Genomic DNA, 14,727 nt, shown 5'->3' on the forward strand with positions numbered 1-14,727 from the left:
CACTCAGGACAAATGCTGTTTTTTATTAAAGTTACCAAAGATGTACCATCAATGGTTTCTCCTGTTAAACAGCAAACCATTTATTTTGTGAATTTCCTGGGTCGCCCTTGGTTCAAGTGGAAGCAGAGCTCTTTACGATGCCTTCCAAGTTATGAATCATAAAACTCTCCATCACAATCTTCCTCTTGTTGGATTCCCCCTGACTTTTCACTTCTCTCACATGACTTGTTAATCACCAAGGGTGATTTCTAAAAGTCCCTGAGATGGCCGACTGAACTCCCACATTTCTTCCTGCCTTGCTATTTGGGAAAGCCTCCTGGACTTCTCCAACCCACTGATGCTCTTGCCCTTCTTTGCAGGCCTCAGTCCTTAGTGTACATGTCATATAATTAAGTGGCTAATATACACGACATCAGGTTCACAAGCACGTATTTTACCTTATTAGCTAGACGGTAAGTTCTTTAAGGATAAAGACCTTTTTCTTTACTTTGCATCTTACCCAAGACCTAACACTAGCTAGGTATACAATGAATGTTTAACAAACACTTGGTTAATCAATTAACTGATGAGCTTCTAACTTCTAGTATGAATGGCAGCAATAGGCCACAGATTATCATCATTGTCAGAAATTTCATCTAAGAATGGGACTGTGTGCTGATCAAATCACTTGTTCTAACATGACCTGAACTGGCCTACTGGCATAACAGATAACACTGAAGAAAAGCTGGTCCCTACAAGTTCTGTTTTTCTAGTTTGCTTTGTCAATGCATTCCATAGGAGGTGAACTCCTCATTCCTTCTGCTCAAAAACATATTTAGAAAATGGTCTTAAAGAGATCTGGCACCAGAAATGAAGTTGGCCAGGTCCCTATCTGGGAACTAACAGATAAAAACTGGTGACAGATGACACGGTATCTTTTTATGCCAGAACTATCTGCAAAAAAAGACACATAATACAAAACATAATTTCATGCTACACACTAAACCTCAGCTACCCTGGGTAGAATTCAGAAATTCAGAGGACCCTGAGTACAGCCCTCCAAATAAAGTGCTAGGCACAGTAAAAAGGAGGCAGAGTACGTAGCTGCCCAAACAATGTGATTTCCCCAGCATTAAGGAACAACTTTCCAATCTCTGCTTCTAGATCCTCCCTATATAAGGCCTAAAATGCCACCATTAGAGTTTTACTGCTTTATTTCAAAATGTATGTATTTGTAATATACAAATACCCTGTGGAAGATAACACTGGGGGCATTTACATGTTTTACAATTTTGGCCTATAAACCAAGAAGAAAACTGAGCAGCAATGAACACCTGTGCCTCAACAATCTGGTCCCAAGCCTGACCTGGTATCAGACATCACACTAGTGAAATCAAGGGGCCAGGGTTTCCACAGATTGATGGGGTAGCATATCCCTTTTTTCACCCAACAACTGTTAGCAGATTAGGATGGCTGGGCAGTGGGGGAAGGGTGGGGGCATACTCCTTTCCTATAATTCCCCCTTCTCTGAACCTCATGGAATTTAGCAGTAACCACAGACCAGGTGGAGTGCTGGCCAGGGGAGGAAATTCTATGTTAACAGTACTGGCAAAGACCTATTTCTCAGGGTGTTTCTACTTGTAATGAGAAAGGCTTGGAGACTCCTGTACTCTCTCTCCAGGCAACTCTGTTCAAGATACTTTGGGAAATTGGGACAATAAAAAGTTATCTATTATAACCATTCTTTAGGAAAGCATCTCTGTTTATTTTCTGACATGTTTAGGGAATCCTTATTAGTGCACAGCGAATAAGGTGCAAAGAACTCCCAAGTGATATATTTTAATAATTCAGTAAAAAGCAATCAATATCAACACAACTCTCTGGTCACTAATAAAATATGCCTTTATCCCTCTCTTCTGAAAAATCCTTCTGTAGGCTTCTGGCACAACATTCCCAACCCTCCTTTCCCAAAAATTACTGACATGGTACTGGGCTCACTGGCCTCCAAGGCTGTCATTCATCTGGGTGCAGAGATGTGTCCTCCCTCACAGGACACAATGCTCTTTTTCTATTGCCTCAACTACATCTGACTTCAGGGTCTTTCCTCTGGCTTACTGACAGAGACAAAGCATGGCTTGAAAAAGTTTCTCTCTCTATCACCATTATACTGCCTATCAACCCCTTCCTCTCGCTAGCATTTTTCTTAATAAGCAAACCAGGAAGCTTTTATTTTCTATTTTGTAAGCAGAATTATCCCCATTATACAGATCTATGGCCTGAAACACACAGAGGCTGCTCTCCTACATGGCTCCTCCATTCACCCTACGTTAACCTGGGAGGCTTTCCCCAACATGTTTTGGCTTGTCTGTAATTCCATAACCTTGAACAGAAAAATGGCACCTCCCCTCTACTTCTATGGCACCTCCCCTCTACTTCTATTCTTATCAATCCAGGGTCCTCTCATTTGGTTCTAAAGCCTGCAACAGGGTAGCTGTAAGGTGGGCCTCTAACTGGCTCACTGGAAGGCAGTCAGAGGAGGCAAGTTCACAGTGCAGGAAGGCGGCCAGAGGTTCCTGAGGCCAGAGAGAATCCAGGTAACATCCAGTTCAATACCTTAATGTGATAGAAAAGGAAATGGAGGGTCAGAGAGGTGAAGTCACAATAAAAGCAAATGTCAGAGCTCTTATTCGAACCCAAGACTCCTCAAAGTCCAGGTAAAACACAGAACCCAGCAGAGCCTCTTTTCTATAAAAATAGTAACTGGTGAGATACAAAATGTGGCTCCAATATTGTAGGACAAGAGGTCCCTTGAGTACTTCATAGATACATAGACTTATCCAACACAAAAAGTCTCTTTCAAATTAATTTCATTTTTGTGTTACTCAATTTAACTCTGTGCCCAAACTGGGGCGAGGCAGAGGAAGGTAACAAAAAATAAACAAATGAAAGAACCCCACAGCTGCTTCTGCATGGAAGGAAAGTAAGATTTATTTTGCAAGAATAAGCATTGAGTATTACAGAATGGCATAGTAATGGTGAATGGCAAGATAAGGAGATTAAGTAACAAACGTTACAGACATTCAAAGGGAGAGGTGATTAGGAGCTGAGGTAGAGAGAAAGTGATGAGGGCATTACTTCTCAGCAGTTATTTTAATCACTGTTTGCCTCATTTATCTCTCTATGAAGCAAACTTGTTCTCTATTCATCACAAGGACTCTGGGAAAACAGAGCAGATAGAAACGTAATGTGAAGCCTTGAAGAACAGTTTCCAGTATTATAATCACAAATGAAAGTAGAAGCCAACTATTGTCTACTGCAAAAACCCCAACTCTATGCCATGGAAAATAAGGTCTTTCAACTTCATAATTTCAGTAAGGAGCAAAGTGATAATTGCTCAATTTTTGTAACTTTCAAGGAAAAGGAAAGGAGTCAATGTCATTTCCCAATGCCATAGGCTTAAAAGGATCAACAAACATCTTAAGTTTTTGCACCCCCAACTCCCTCTTTTTTAAGGCTGGTAAAAATCAAAAGATTCCATTACATATTTTAAAAATACATAAAACATATTTTCCAATGCTGTGATTACTGGCTAGAGTTCCATATTTCAACCAAAATAGTTTCCATTGAATAGGTTCCTCTGGATGATTTCTACTGCCACATGTTTAGTTAAGATTGTATTGCTGGCCAGGTGTGGTGGTTCACACCTGTAATCCCAGCACTTTGGGAGGCCGAGGCAGGTGGATCACCTGAGGTCAGGAGTTCGAGACCAGCCTGACCAATATGGTGAAACCCCATCTCTACTAAAAAAAATACAAAAATTAGCCGGGTGTGGTGGTGGATGCCTGTAGTCCCAGCTACTCAGGAGGCTGAGACAGGAGAATTGCTAGAACCCGGGAGGCAGAGGTTGCAGTGAGCCGAGATCATGCCACTGCATTCCAGCCTGGGCGACAGAACAAGGCTCTGTATTTTAAAAAAAAAAAAAAATTGTATTGCTATTTGTATTTCAATATCGGTGGCTCATGCCTGCAAGTAAGTCTAGCACTTTGAAAGGCTGAGGTGGGCTCAAGGCTGGGAATTCCAGGCTAGCCTGACCAATATGATGAAACCCCATCTCTAGTAAAAATACAAAACTTATTTAGGTTGGCACAAAAGGAATTGTGGTTTCTGCCATTAACTGGGCATGGTGGCATGCACCTGTGGTGGCATGTACCTGTGGTCCCAGCTACTCAGGAGGCTGACGCACGAGAATCACTTGAACCCAGGAGGCGGAGGTTGCAGTGAGCCAAGATCGCACCACTGCACTCCAGCCTGGGCAACAGAGTGAGACTCCATCTCAAAAAAAAAAAAAAAAAAAAAAAGAGAAAAGAAAAGCAAGCCAGGCACAGTAGTGTGCACCTGTAGTCCCACCTACTCGGGAGGCTGAAGCAGGAGAATCACTTGAGCTCAGGAATTCAAGGTCCATCTGGGCAACATAGTGGGATCCTAGCTCTCTAAAAAAGCAAGAAAGGAAAGGAGAAGGGAAAAGGAAAGGAGATTTCACTGAAAACTTGTCTAAAGAGAACAACGACTAAACGGATTGGGGTAAAAAAAAATGTACTAAAGTCATCTGCAGTGAAAATAAACAAACAAACAAAAAAGGTGGGCAGGGACAGGGAAAGGGGGCTGCAAGTAGGAGAGATCCTTTAAAAAGTGCCTCAAAGGGGGCAGTGAAGGGATTTCTCCTGCAAGTATTAATCAGATCTCAGTTATCTGCAATAGAAGGCACTTTCCGTCTTAACTGAAACTCTCATACATACAAGTAACCACACTGGTGTAGAGAGGGTAAAGAGCCTTGTCCAAGTGTCACAGTTAGTGACTAGAAAGTATTTTCAGAGGCCAAAAAGTCCCTGGGCATGCATCTCTGAGTTCCCTTTCATAAGCAAGTTTCAAGTTCCAATCGAAGAGCTCTAGGTAACCACATATGCCTCAAACCTAGGACGACAGAGTCCTGAACAAGGGCTCAGGACTCAGAGACCTGATTCGTCTAAGTTCTCCTGGTCTTTGTTCAGGACTCAATGGTCCTAGGTTTGAGGCATATGTGGTTATTTAGAGCTCTTCGATTGGAACTTGAAACTTGCTTGTGAAAGGGAACTCAGAAATGCATGCCCAGGGACTTTTTGGCCTCTGAAAAGACTTTCTAGACTCTAGAAAGCCCAGAGAAGCAGGCCCTGGTGAGCTGCATTCAGAGAGCCAGTCAAGGTTCTTTGTAAAGCACGAATCACTCTGCTTTGTGGTATCTGAACTGAAGAACGAATTAATGGTCTTAAATTGAAGGCATCACATTCACATGGTAAAGGGCTGTGTATCTGGATGCAGCACAACATCAGAACATAAAATACACTGGACTTTTAAAAAGTTGTATACAAGATGTTGGGATTGACATTATAAATTCTGACCCAAGAGGATGCAACAATCATAATGCCATACATGTATAACTTTGGAAAATCCAAATCAGTAACTTCTAAGACTTAAATCAATGAAGAAAATCAACAGAGAAATAAGCTTAGACATACTCTTAAACATGAGATAAAGGAATAAAACTACATATAATACTTAAAAATACCTTATAGAGAGGAAGGAAATAGCAGGTAAGTAGACAAAGATCAAAGGGAAACAAAAAGCTGTCGTTGGCGCTTTTAATCTTCTCATTGTGCAATTCACTTTTAGCAGTCAGAGCAACCTTTGCACTACTCCCACAAACCGAAACTTTTTTCTTTAGCCAAATTCATAGTATCCATGAGCCCGATGAGAACTCTTCCAAGTACATAAATTACCCTTAACAATGGTACAAAAATAAAACACTGTTGATCCACTGTACATACACCCATCCATCTTTTTAGCTATTACCCCAAGTCAAAACAGCCCACTCTTCATCACAATCAGAATCACAAGCACTGCCTGGAATGATAGGTTTTATGATCAACCTTTCACTTTCTTCATGAATAATTTTCTCAGAGGTCATCTAAATCAAATGCATACAGTTTTATCACATTCACTCTTTTTAAAAAATCTATTTATAGTTCACCTCACCAGTGAACATTCTGGGGTAGCAGGAGTTGTCCCTGTGGTAGGTTGATGAAACCCCAAACTAACTAAATCTAGGGCCTTCCACTTTACCACAGAAGGTGGCCAAGAAAGAAGAGTCAGGCTTCCTCTGTATCTGGCCACAAACCAATCCTATAGCCACAGGCGATTGTCACCATGTGCCACATGTGGTTAACCAATCCAATCAGCCACTTTTCCTACAGGAAAAGCAAAATAAGGAACAGATCCCACCACTGGTAGAGACATTACATCTATATCCAGAAGACAGCCTGTATTCAGATGCACCAACTGTGGATATAGGCTCCTCATCTCTCCCAGTTGCATCCATTTCAGACCCTATAGGTCATTCAGTGTAGCTAAGTTACTGGCTATTCAAAAGGCAACCAAAATACAAGGTTATTTTGGTGTAACAGAAAGAGTACATCTAAAACCCTTGACAAGTCCTGCACTCTTGGGTTCAAATTCTAGCTCTGTAACTGCCTTGCTCTGTGAACTTCAATTTCCTCAACGGGCAAATGAAGGTGATAACACCTCAGAGTCACTGTAAGCAAAATGCCCAGTTCACTACTTGGCAGAAAGATGGGGCTCAACAAAGGTTGGTCTACTTCCTACTGACTTCTCTACTCAGAACACTTTGTTTTCTGCATTCCTGGGTCAAAATCTACTTCTTAATAAACCCCTTAAATTGCCTAACCAATTTTAATAAGCTACTACTGTCTAGCTTGTTGAAATTGTATGTGTGCATGTGTGTGTGATGGTATTAAATTTAATATCCCAAGTTTAATTTTGCTATTCAAAATGTGATCTACAGACCAGCAGCACTGGCATTACCTGGAAGACCATTTGAAAGTTGGACTCTCAGGCCTCACCACAGATTTACTGAAATCAGAATTTATATGATCGCCAAGTGATATGTTTACATCTTGAAGTTTTAGAAACACGGTTCTATAACACACATGGACACTCAATAAGTGTCCTAGACTCTGTACTTAAGGAATCAATGGTGGTACTTCTGCTTACAGGGCATTTTGGTTACAGTGACTCTGAGAAGAGGTGTTACCACCCTCATTTGCCCATTGCGGAAATTGAGGTTCAGAGAGCAAGGCAGTTACAGAGCTAGAATTTGAACCCAAGAGTGCAGGGCTTGTCAGGAGTGATAGATGTGCTCTTTCTGTTACACAAAAATAGCCTTGTATTTTGGTTGGTGGCACTTCTGCTGTTGGTGATGTTCTATGTATCTACTTCATAGAGCACCTTACTTACTGGAAGAAAGCAACTACAAACCGCAGCATTTTCACTGGAAGAATAGACTGATTGCAAACTTCTCACTTTGTATTTTTAGAGGTTAACAAATGATGCCCTATGTACACTGGCTTCAAAGCAATATTTAAATCTTCTATATTAATGCAATCTTTGTTTTATATAACAGATACTTTGAACATAATGAGTAGTATCAGCATTCTGGTTATATGTAAACTAAGCAACATTTTGGAAAGGTACTTTTGATGTAGTAATTTATTATTTCTAGGATGCAATAAACAACAGATTGAGTAGTAAAAAGCTTCTACAAATTCAACATTCTTAAGACAGAGGACAGGTTCTAAAGCAAATCTCTGTTTCTAATGTAAACTGCAATGCTGTGCACATGCCTTTCCTCCTTGCATCAACTTTCTGAAAACATTTCTTAGTTCTTTCCAGTTATTCATGAAAGAACAATTTTTAAGGCCCCTGAAAGTAAAATTTACCACCCAAATTCCCAAAATGAATCACCAAATGCTAGATGAAGGAGATTGGTAACTTTGTATATCAGGAAACAAAAACCAGTCTGCATGAGTCATCTCTGTGATCAAAGATAACACAGCCACAGCCAGGGCTTGGGGCAAACAAATAGCTCCAGCAAGCACATGCCAGAATCTCATGTTTAATGGTTTTCTCACATTAAAATGCATAAGTCAGCTCTGTGAAACAAGGAAGTGGAACCCAGGACACCACATACATAAGAAACACTCTCTTGAGTTTAGTTTCTTACGCTTCTGCTCCAAAGCCATTTCAATTTTTGGTAGAAACACAAAAATGAAGGTACTGTTTTGTCAAGAGGTAAGCAGAAAGGTAAGAGCTAACTAATATGACAGGTTTCTGAAAGGTTTCATGAGAAAATTTTAATACTTCTTGGAGGCCTACATATTTAGGCCTTTGATCCAAAATGAACAAAGTAATCAGAAGATGGCAAATGCCTGAAAAGATGTAACACAAGAAGTGGTACAAGGCTCTAAAAGAAGAGAACTCTGTTATATTACTCCATGAATACTCTATATTCATGGCTTTTTTCAGGTACTACAAGCTTGAAAGAGAAGATGAGTGGGAATTCATGCCACATGGCATTACCATTTACATGCCACCCACTGCACCGCCTCGCAGACTCCTCCAGAGTGAAGAGTCAGATGTCCTGATGTCCTCTTGAACCCATGGACAGAAGATATATACCAGAACCAAGCCTGCCCCGTGCTGGCCAGGCTCAACACAGGAATAACGCAAACACGGGGCCATGTTTTTCAAAAAGAGTATCTTCTATCAACACCATCCACCCACCTGCCTTGGAGCAGGCAGGGCTCAAGGAAAACATTACTTACATAGGTTCTAATGAGATCCTGTACCCATGATATAAGCACCTTCCTCTGAAATACTGGGGGCAATGGCAAGAAAACCCAAGCCTCTGCTTTCACAAGCCCCCTCTCAAAGTATTGTGTGTGTGTGTGCGCGTGTGTATAAAATAGTTTTTTATATATATGTATATATAAAAAATACTTAAATACAAAAGTCTTACATATAATATATAATAGTTTTATATATAATATATACAATAGGTTTTTATATATATAAATAAATATATATATAATATGCCCGGGCGTGGTGGCTCATGCCTGTAATTCTAGCACTTTGGGAGGCCAAGGTGGGCGGATCACAAGGTCAGGAGATTGACACCATCCTGGCTAACACGGTGAAACCCCGTCTCTACTAAAAATACAAAAAATTAGCCAGGAATGGTGGCAGGCGCCTGTAGTCCCAGCTACTTGGGAGGTTGAGGCAGGAGAATGGTGTGAACCCGGGAGGCGGAGCTTGCAGTGAGCTGAGATCGCACCACTGCACTCCAGCCTGGGTGACAGACCGGGACTCCATCTCAAAAAAAAAAATAAAATAAAACAAAATATATATGACAGTTATATATACATACATATATATATATAAAATAGCTTCTGAAATAAGAACAAGACAAAATATTCCCATAAAACTTCCACGCCCACCTTGACCATTTCCACACAGCATGACACTACCTCATAATGAAGGGAACAAAAGGTCCCATGCTGAGAGCAGAAGAAGTACCATCCATCGGAGAAGGGTAGAGTCTCTCCAACACCAAAAGTAAGAGAAACATGCTTGGATGGCGATTTGGTTCTCCCATATCACTGAAAAAACAATTATTACACATAAAAGATTTCACATTTAGGTAGTGAAGCACTCCTCCTTCAAACATGTCTCTCATGAAATAATTATGTATATGGCCAGGTACGGTGGCTTCTGCCTATAATCCCAGCACTTTGGGAGGCCAAGGCGGGTGGATCACCTGAGGTCAGAAGTTCAAGACCAGCCTGGCCAATATGGCAAAATGTCATCTCTACTAATACAAAAAATTAGCTGGGTGTGGCGGCGCACACCTGTAATTCCAGCTACTCAGGAGGCTGAGGTGGGGGAATCACTTGAACCCAGAAGGCGGAGGCTGCAGTAAGCCAAGATCGTGCCACTGCACTCCAGCCTGGGTGACAGAGTGAGACTCCATCTCAAAAAAATAAATTATGTATATAAAGTGAGTCTCCACAATCAAGGGGATAGTTTTCCCTTTTTCTTTTCTTTTTTTTTTCTACGTTCACTTCTTATCTCCCAAATGTACATAATAAGAAAAAACTGCTAGCAGAACAGGGAATTGGGCTTTTGTACAGGATCCTCTTCTCAAAGCTAATCATTTGCATAATTAGAGTACGCTACTTTAATTAGAATTGTTCCTATAGTAGAGAGGTGCCTGTTCCAGGGTATGAAATGTGAAACTTTCAACATCCAAATGTATTTAAGAAAGCATGAAGAGTCACTAAATGTCAGAAAAGCACATTTGCATAAACTACTAATGTGAGCAAATACATCATAAACAGAAGTAAAATTCATTACTTTTATTTTCTAATTATAGACAATTAGTGTACATTCATACCAAGTGCAAAATTATAGGAAAAATACAAAACACATGCTTTATGAAGTCCATACTAAAAATTCCACTACCAGCTTTAGAATGTGTGTGTGTGTGTTTTTTTGTTTGTTTTTTTTGAGACGAAGCCTTTTTCTGTCGCCCAGACTGGAGTACAGTGGCAAGATCTCAGCTCACGCCAACCTCTGCCTCCTGCGTTCAAGTGATTCTCCTGCCTCAGCCTCCCAAGTAGCTGGGATTACAGGTACGCACCACCACGCCTGGCTAATGTTTGTATTTTTAATAAAGATGGGGTTTTGCCATGTTGGCCAAGCTGGTCTCGAACTCCTGACCTTAGGTGATCCACCTGCCTCGGCCTCCCAAAGTGCTGGGATTATAGGCGTGAACCACTGCGCCAGCTAGAATGTGATTTTTAAGACAATGGTGAACTGTAAGACTGGAAGCCCTCGTAATGGCCTTGCTCCGTGTTTCCAAGGACACTGGCCAGTTTCACTCAGGTAGACCAGAACCATTTCTGAATACAAGTGATCATATTAGTCAGCTAATTGCTATAGTTTCACAATGGTAAGTTGCAACAAGCCAGTAATATAAAATGACAGGTATGCATAAAGCAAACTCAATATGTAAACACAGATTTTTTTTAAAAATTGGAAAAAAATAATTCATAATAGAAGAAATCACCATGTGATTCCTAGTTTCTTTTATTTTTTTTTTTTTTTTTTTTTGAGACAGAGTCTCGCTCTGTCGCCCAGGCTGGAGTGCAGTGGCGCGATCTCGGCTCACTGCAAGCTCCGCCTCCCGGGTTCACGCCATTCTCCTGCCTCAGCCTCCCGAGTAGCTGGGACTACAGGCGCCCACAACCGCGCCCGGCTAATTTTTTGTATTTTTAGTAGAGACGGGGTTTCACCGTGGTCTCGATCTCCTGACCTTGTGATCCGCCCGCCTCGGCCTCCCAAAGTGCTGGGATTACAGGCGTGAGCCACCGCGCCCGGCTCCTAGTTTCTATACCACTGAAAATGGAATTAAGTTTGATAAAATTTAACATAAAATAGGATTTTTAAAATATAAAGACAGGATTTTACACAACTTTTCAGGTACAAATTTACTATAGAGAATCAAGCAATATGATATAATTATAAAAAAGCACTTTAATAAAAAAGTCAATTTTATTACAAGGAAGCAGTCTGACCATGCACAGTGGCTCAAGCCTGTAATCCCCACACTTTGAGAGGCCCAGGTGGGCAGACTGCTTGAGCTCAGGAGTTTGAGACCAGCCTGGAAACATGGTGAAACCCTATCTCTACAAAAAATACAAAAATGGGCAGGGAGTGGTGGCCACCACTGTACTCCAGCTTGGGTGACAGGGAAAGACCCTGTCTCAAGGAAAACATTTAAACAAATTTTAAAAAGGGAAGAACTGTATTAAAAACAGTTGCCTAGAGGGAAAATCTCAATTACTAAGGTAATTCACATCCTTGAGTTCATTTTGCCCCACCCAATTCTCTTCTTACCTGTCTACTGCATTGGCTACAGTTTCCAACTGTTTGAGAAGAAAAGGATAGAGTTCTGGGAAACGAGAGAAAAACTCTCTCCCTGTCATTCTGGGAAAGAAGGAGGAAAAAAGTTATTACCATTTATTCCCTTTGATCTGATAATAAAGCCTTTTTTAAAAAAAGGAAGATAAGTACAGTTATTTGTTTGGCTATTTAATTAAATACAGTTAAAAACAATCTACAGCATCTTAAGAATTTAACAATCAACATAAATGATAATTTTGATTTCTGAAGTGCTCTCAATCCATGAACTTTTATCTCAAAATTTATGCATGTTTACAAATATTTGATACGAAATTCTATCAGGGAAGAAATATGTAATCTCTGCAAACACCAAGTTTCCACAATTGATTTGGACCATAAATAGAGTCAACACCTGATTGACTGAGACTGACTCAGCTTCAGTTATAAGGGCAGGTCTAGAACAAACTTTCCCAACCCTGGCACCAATGACCGTTTGGACCAAATAACTCTTTGTTTCAGGGGGCCGTCCTACGCATTGTGGGATGTTTAGCAGCCTCCGTGGCTTCTACTCACTAGATGCTAGCAGCACAACACCCCTCCCCAACAATCATGACAATGAAAATGTCTTTAGACATTGCCAAACATACCCTGTGGGACAAAATGGCCCCTGATTGAGAACCACTGGTTTGGAGTACGGTTAGGAGAAGCACAGTCTTGGCATGTGAAGTTCTGGAAATCCAATGCTTGCTGAACTTGTAAGAATTATCTTTTTCAACTTTATAAAAACTTCTCTTGAACTATGAAAGTAAAATAGCTCCTCAGACTGCACCACTGACCAAAAAGCTCAAGCTAAATATGGCATTTAGGAACATACAGTCTCCGTAACTATTAAAGAATTACTCTGAAGGGGTGACATAAATATTCCTTAACCTACCCATTTTTATCAACTCTACATGTTATGTTCCTATTAACTGAAATCCAGAGTATCACATTTTTTAAAAATTGAAACGTTTTTACACACAACAAAATGCTCTGATCAAGTGTACCATTCGACCCACAAACACATACACTCGTACTCCACACTCCTATGAAGACTCAGAAAATTTCCATCATCCCACAAAGATGCTCCATGCCCCTTCCCAGCAAACTCCTGCCCCACAAAGGAACCTCTGATTTGCTTTCTATCATCACAGTTTGGTTTTGTCTATTCTAGAATTTCATATAAATATAATAATACATTTTTTGTCTGGCTTTTTTCACTCAGCACAGAGTTTATTAAATTTATCCATGTTATTCAACATATCAATCTGGTTCTTTTTCTGTTGAGTAGTATTCCACTACATGAATCCGTATGTTTATTAATTTCCTCTTGACAGGCATGGGGGTTCTTTACCTTTTCTTTTTCCTTTTTTCTTTACTATTATGAATAAAGCTGCTATAAAATTCTTATATAAGACATTTTAAGAACATGTTTTCATTTCTCCTGAATTAATATCTGAGAGTAAAACTGTAATACATGTCTAATCATTTAGGAAGCTGACAGTTTCCCAAAATAATTATACCATTTTACACTCCCAAAAATAACGTAGATTTCTGATGGAGATTTCTACATTCCTTTCAACATTTGCTGTTGTTTTGTTTTTCCTTCCTTTGTAGCCATCCTGTGGGTATGCAATGGTGTATCTCCCATGAATTTGATTTGCATTTCCTTGACGACGAATGATGTTGAACACTTTTCATGTGCTTTGGTCATTGGTATGACCCTTTGTGAAGTATCTCTTCAAGATTTTTGCTCATTTTTAATAGGTTGCTTTTCCTTGGTCATACACATGCATGGAAATGCATACATGCAAGAATGCATACACATTCTTCTAGTCTGTGGCTTGCCAACTTATTTAATAATGTCTTTTGATGAGCAAAATTTTAAAATTTTTGACAAAGTCCACTATTTAATCAATTTTTTTCTTTTATGATTCATGCTTTCTATGGCCTAAGAAATCTCTACCTAAGAAACATATCGTATGTCTTCTTCTAGAAGCTTTATGGTTTCAGCTTTTACATTGAGGTCTATGATCCATTTCAAATTAATTTTTGTGTATAATGTGAGATAGAGATCAAGGTTCTTTTTTTTCTACATTGGTATTTCATATTTTTAATAGGGAGATGTTGTTTTAAAAAAAAAATATGCCTTAAAAAGGAGATGTGGTGCTGGGTGCAGTGGCTCATACCTGTAATCCCAGCACTTTGGGAGGCTGAGCTGGGCGGATCACCTGAGGTTGGGAGTTCAAGACCAGCCTGACCAACATGGAGAAACCCTGTCTCTACTAAAAATATATAAAATTAGCCGGGTGTGGTGGTGCATGCCTGTAATCCCAGCTACTCTGGAAGCTGAGGGCAGGAGAATCACTTGAACCTGGGAGGCAGAGGTTGCAGTGAGCCAAGATCGTGTCATTGCACTCCAGCCTGGGTGACAGAGTGAGAATCTGTCTCAAACAAACAAACAAACAAAGGAGATGTGCTATGCTCATAGATTAGAGGATTCCATATTATAAAGATGATATTCTCCCCAAACTGATTATAAATGCAACGCAATTCCAATAAAAATAGTAACTGTGTGTATGTGTGTATGTGTATGTGTTTGTGTGTCTGCAAGTAACCTGAGAAGTTGATTTTACTTCATTTTATTTATTTATTTTTTTTGAGACAGTCTTGCTCTGTTGCCCAGGCTGGCGTGCAGTGCTGTAATTTTGGCTCACTGCAACCTCCGCCTCCTGGGTTCAAGCAATTCTCGTGCCTCAGCCTCCCGAGTAGCTGGGATTACAGGTGTATGCCACCACATCTGGCTAATTTTTCATATTTTTAGTAGAGACGGGGTTTCACAATGTTGGCCAGGCT

General features: G+C 40.2%; 1 protein-coding gene across 8 annotated transcripts in view; it reads right to left on the reverse strand.

Moving 5' to 3' along the window:
* The window catches only part of THADA (THADA armadillo repeat containing), a 359,588-nt gene that overhangs the window by 193,177 nt on the left and 151,684 nt on the right, over positions 1 to 14,727 (reverse strand). For 7 of the 8 annotated variants that reach the window (XM_021924785.2, XM_021924786.2, XM_017947472.2 and 4 more), the window contains exons 27-28: positions 11,827 to 11,916; positions 9,396 to 9,527 (exon numbers count right to left, since the gene is read on the reverse strand). The exons of the other annotated variant lie outside the window; for it this stretch is intronic. In XM_021924785.2, the coding sequence (XP_021780477.1) occupies positions 9,396 to 9,527; positions 11,827 to 11,916 (222 nt within the window). The remainder of the gene's footprint in view (positions 1 to 9,395; positions 9,528 to 11,826; positions 11,917 to 14,727) is intronic. 8 annotated transcript variants of the gene reach the window in all.

The sequence above is a fragment of the Papio anubis genome, chromosome 14 (assembly GCF_008728515.1).
Source record: "Papio anubis isolate 15944 chromosome 14, Panubis1.0, whole genome shotgun sequence".
NCBI lineage: Eukaryota > Metazoa > Chordata > Mammalia > Primates > Cercopithecidae > Papio > Papio anubis.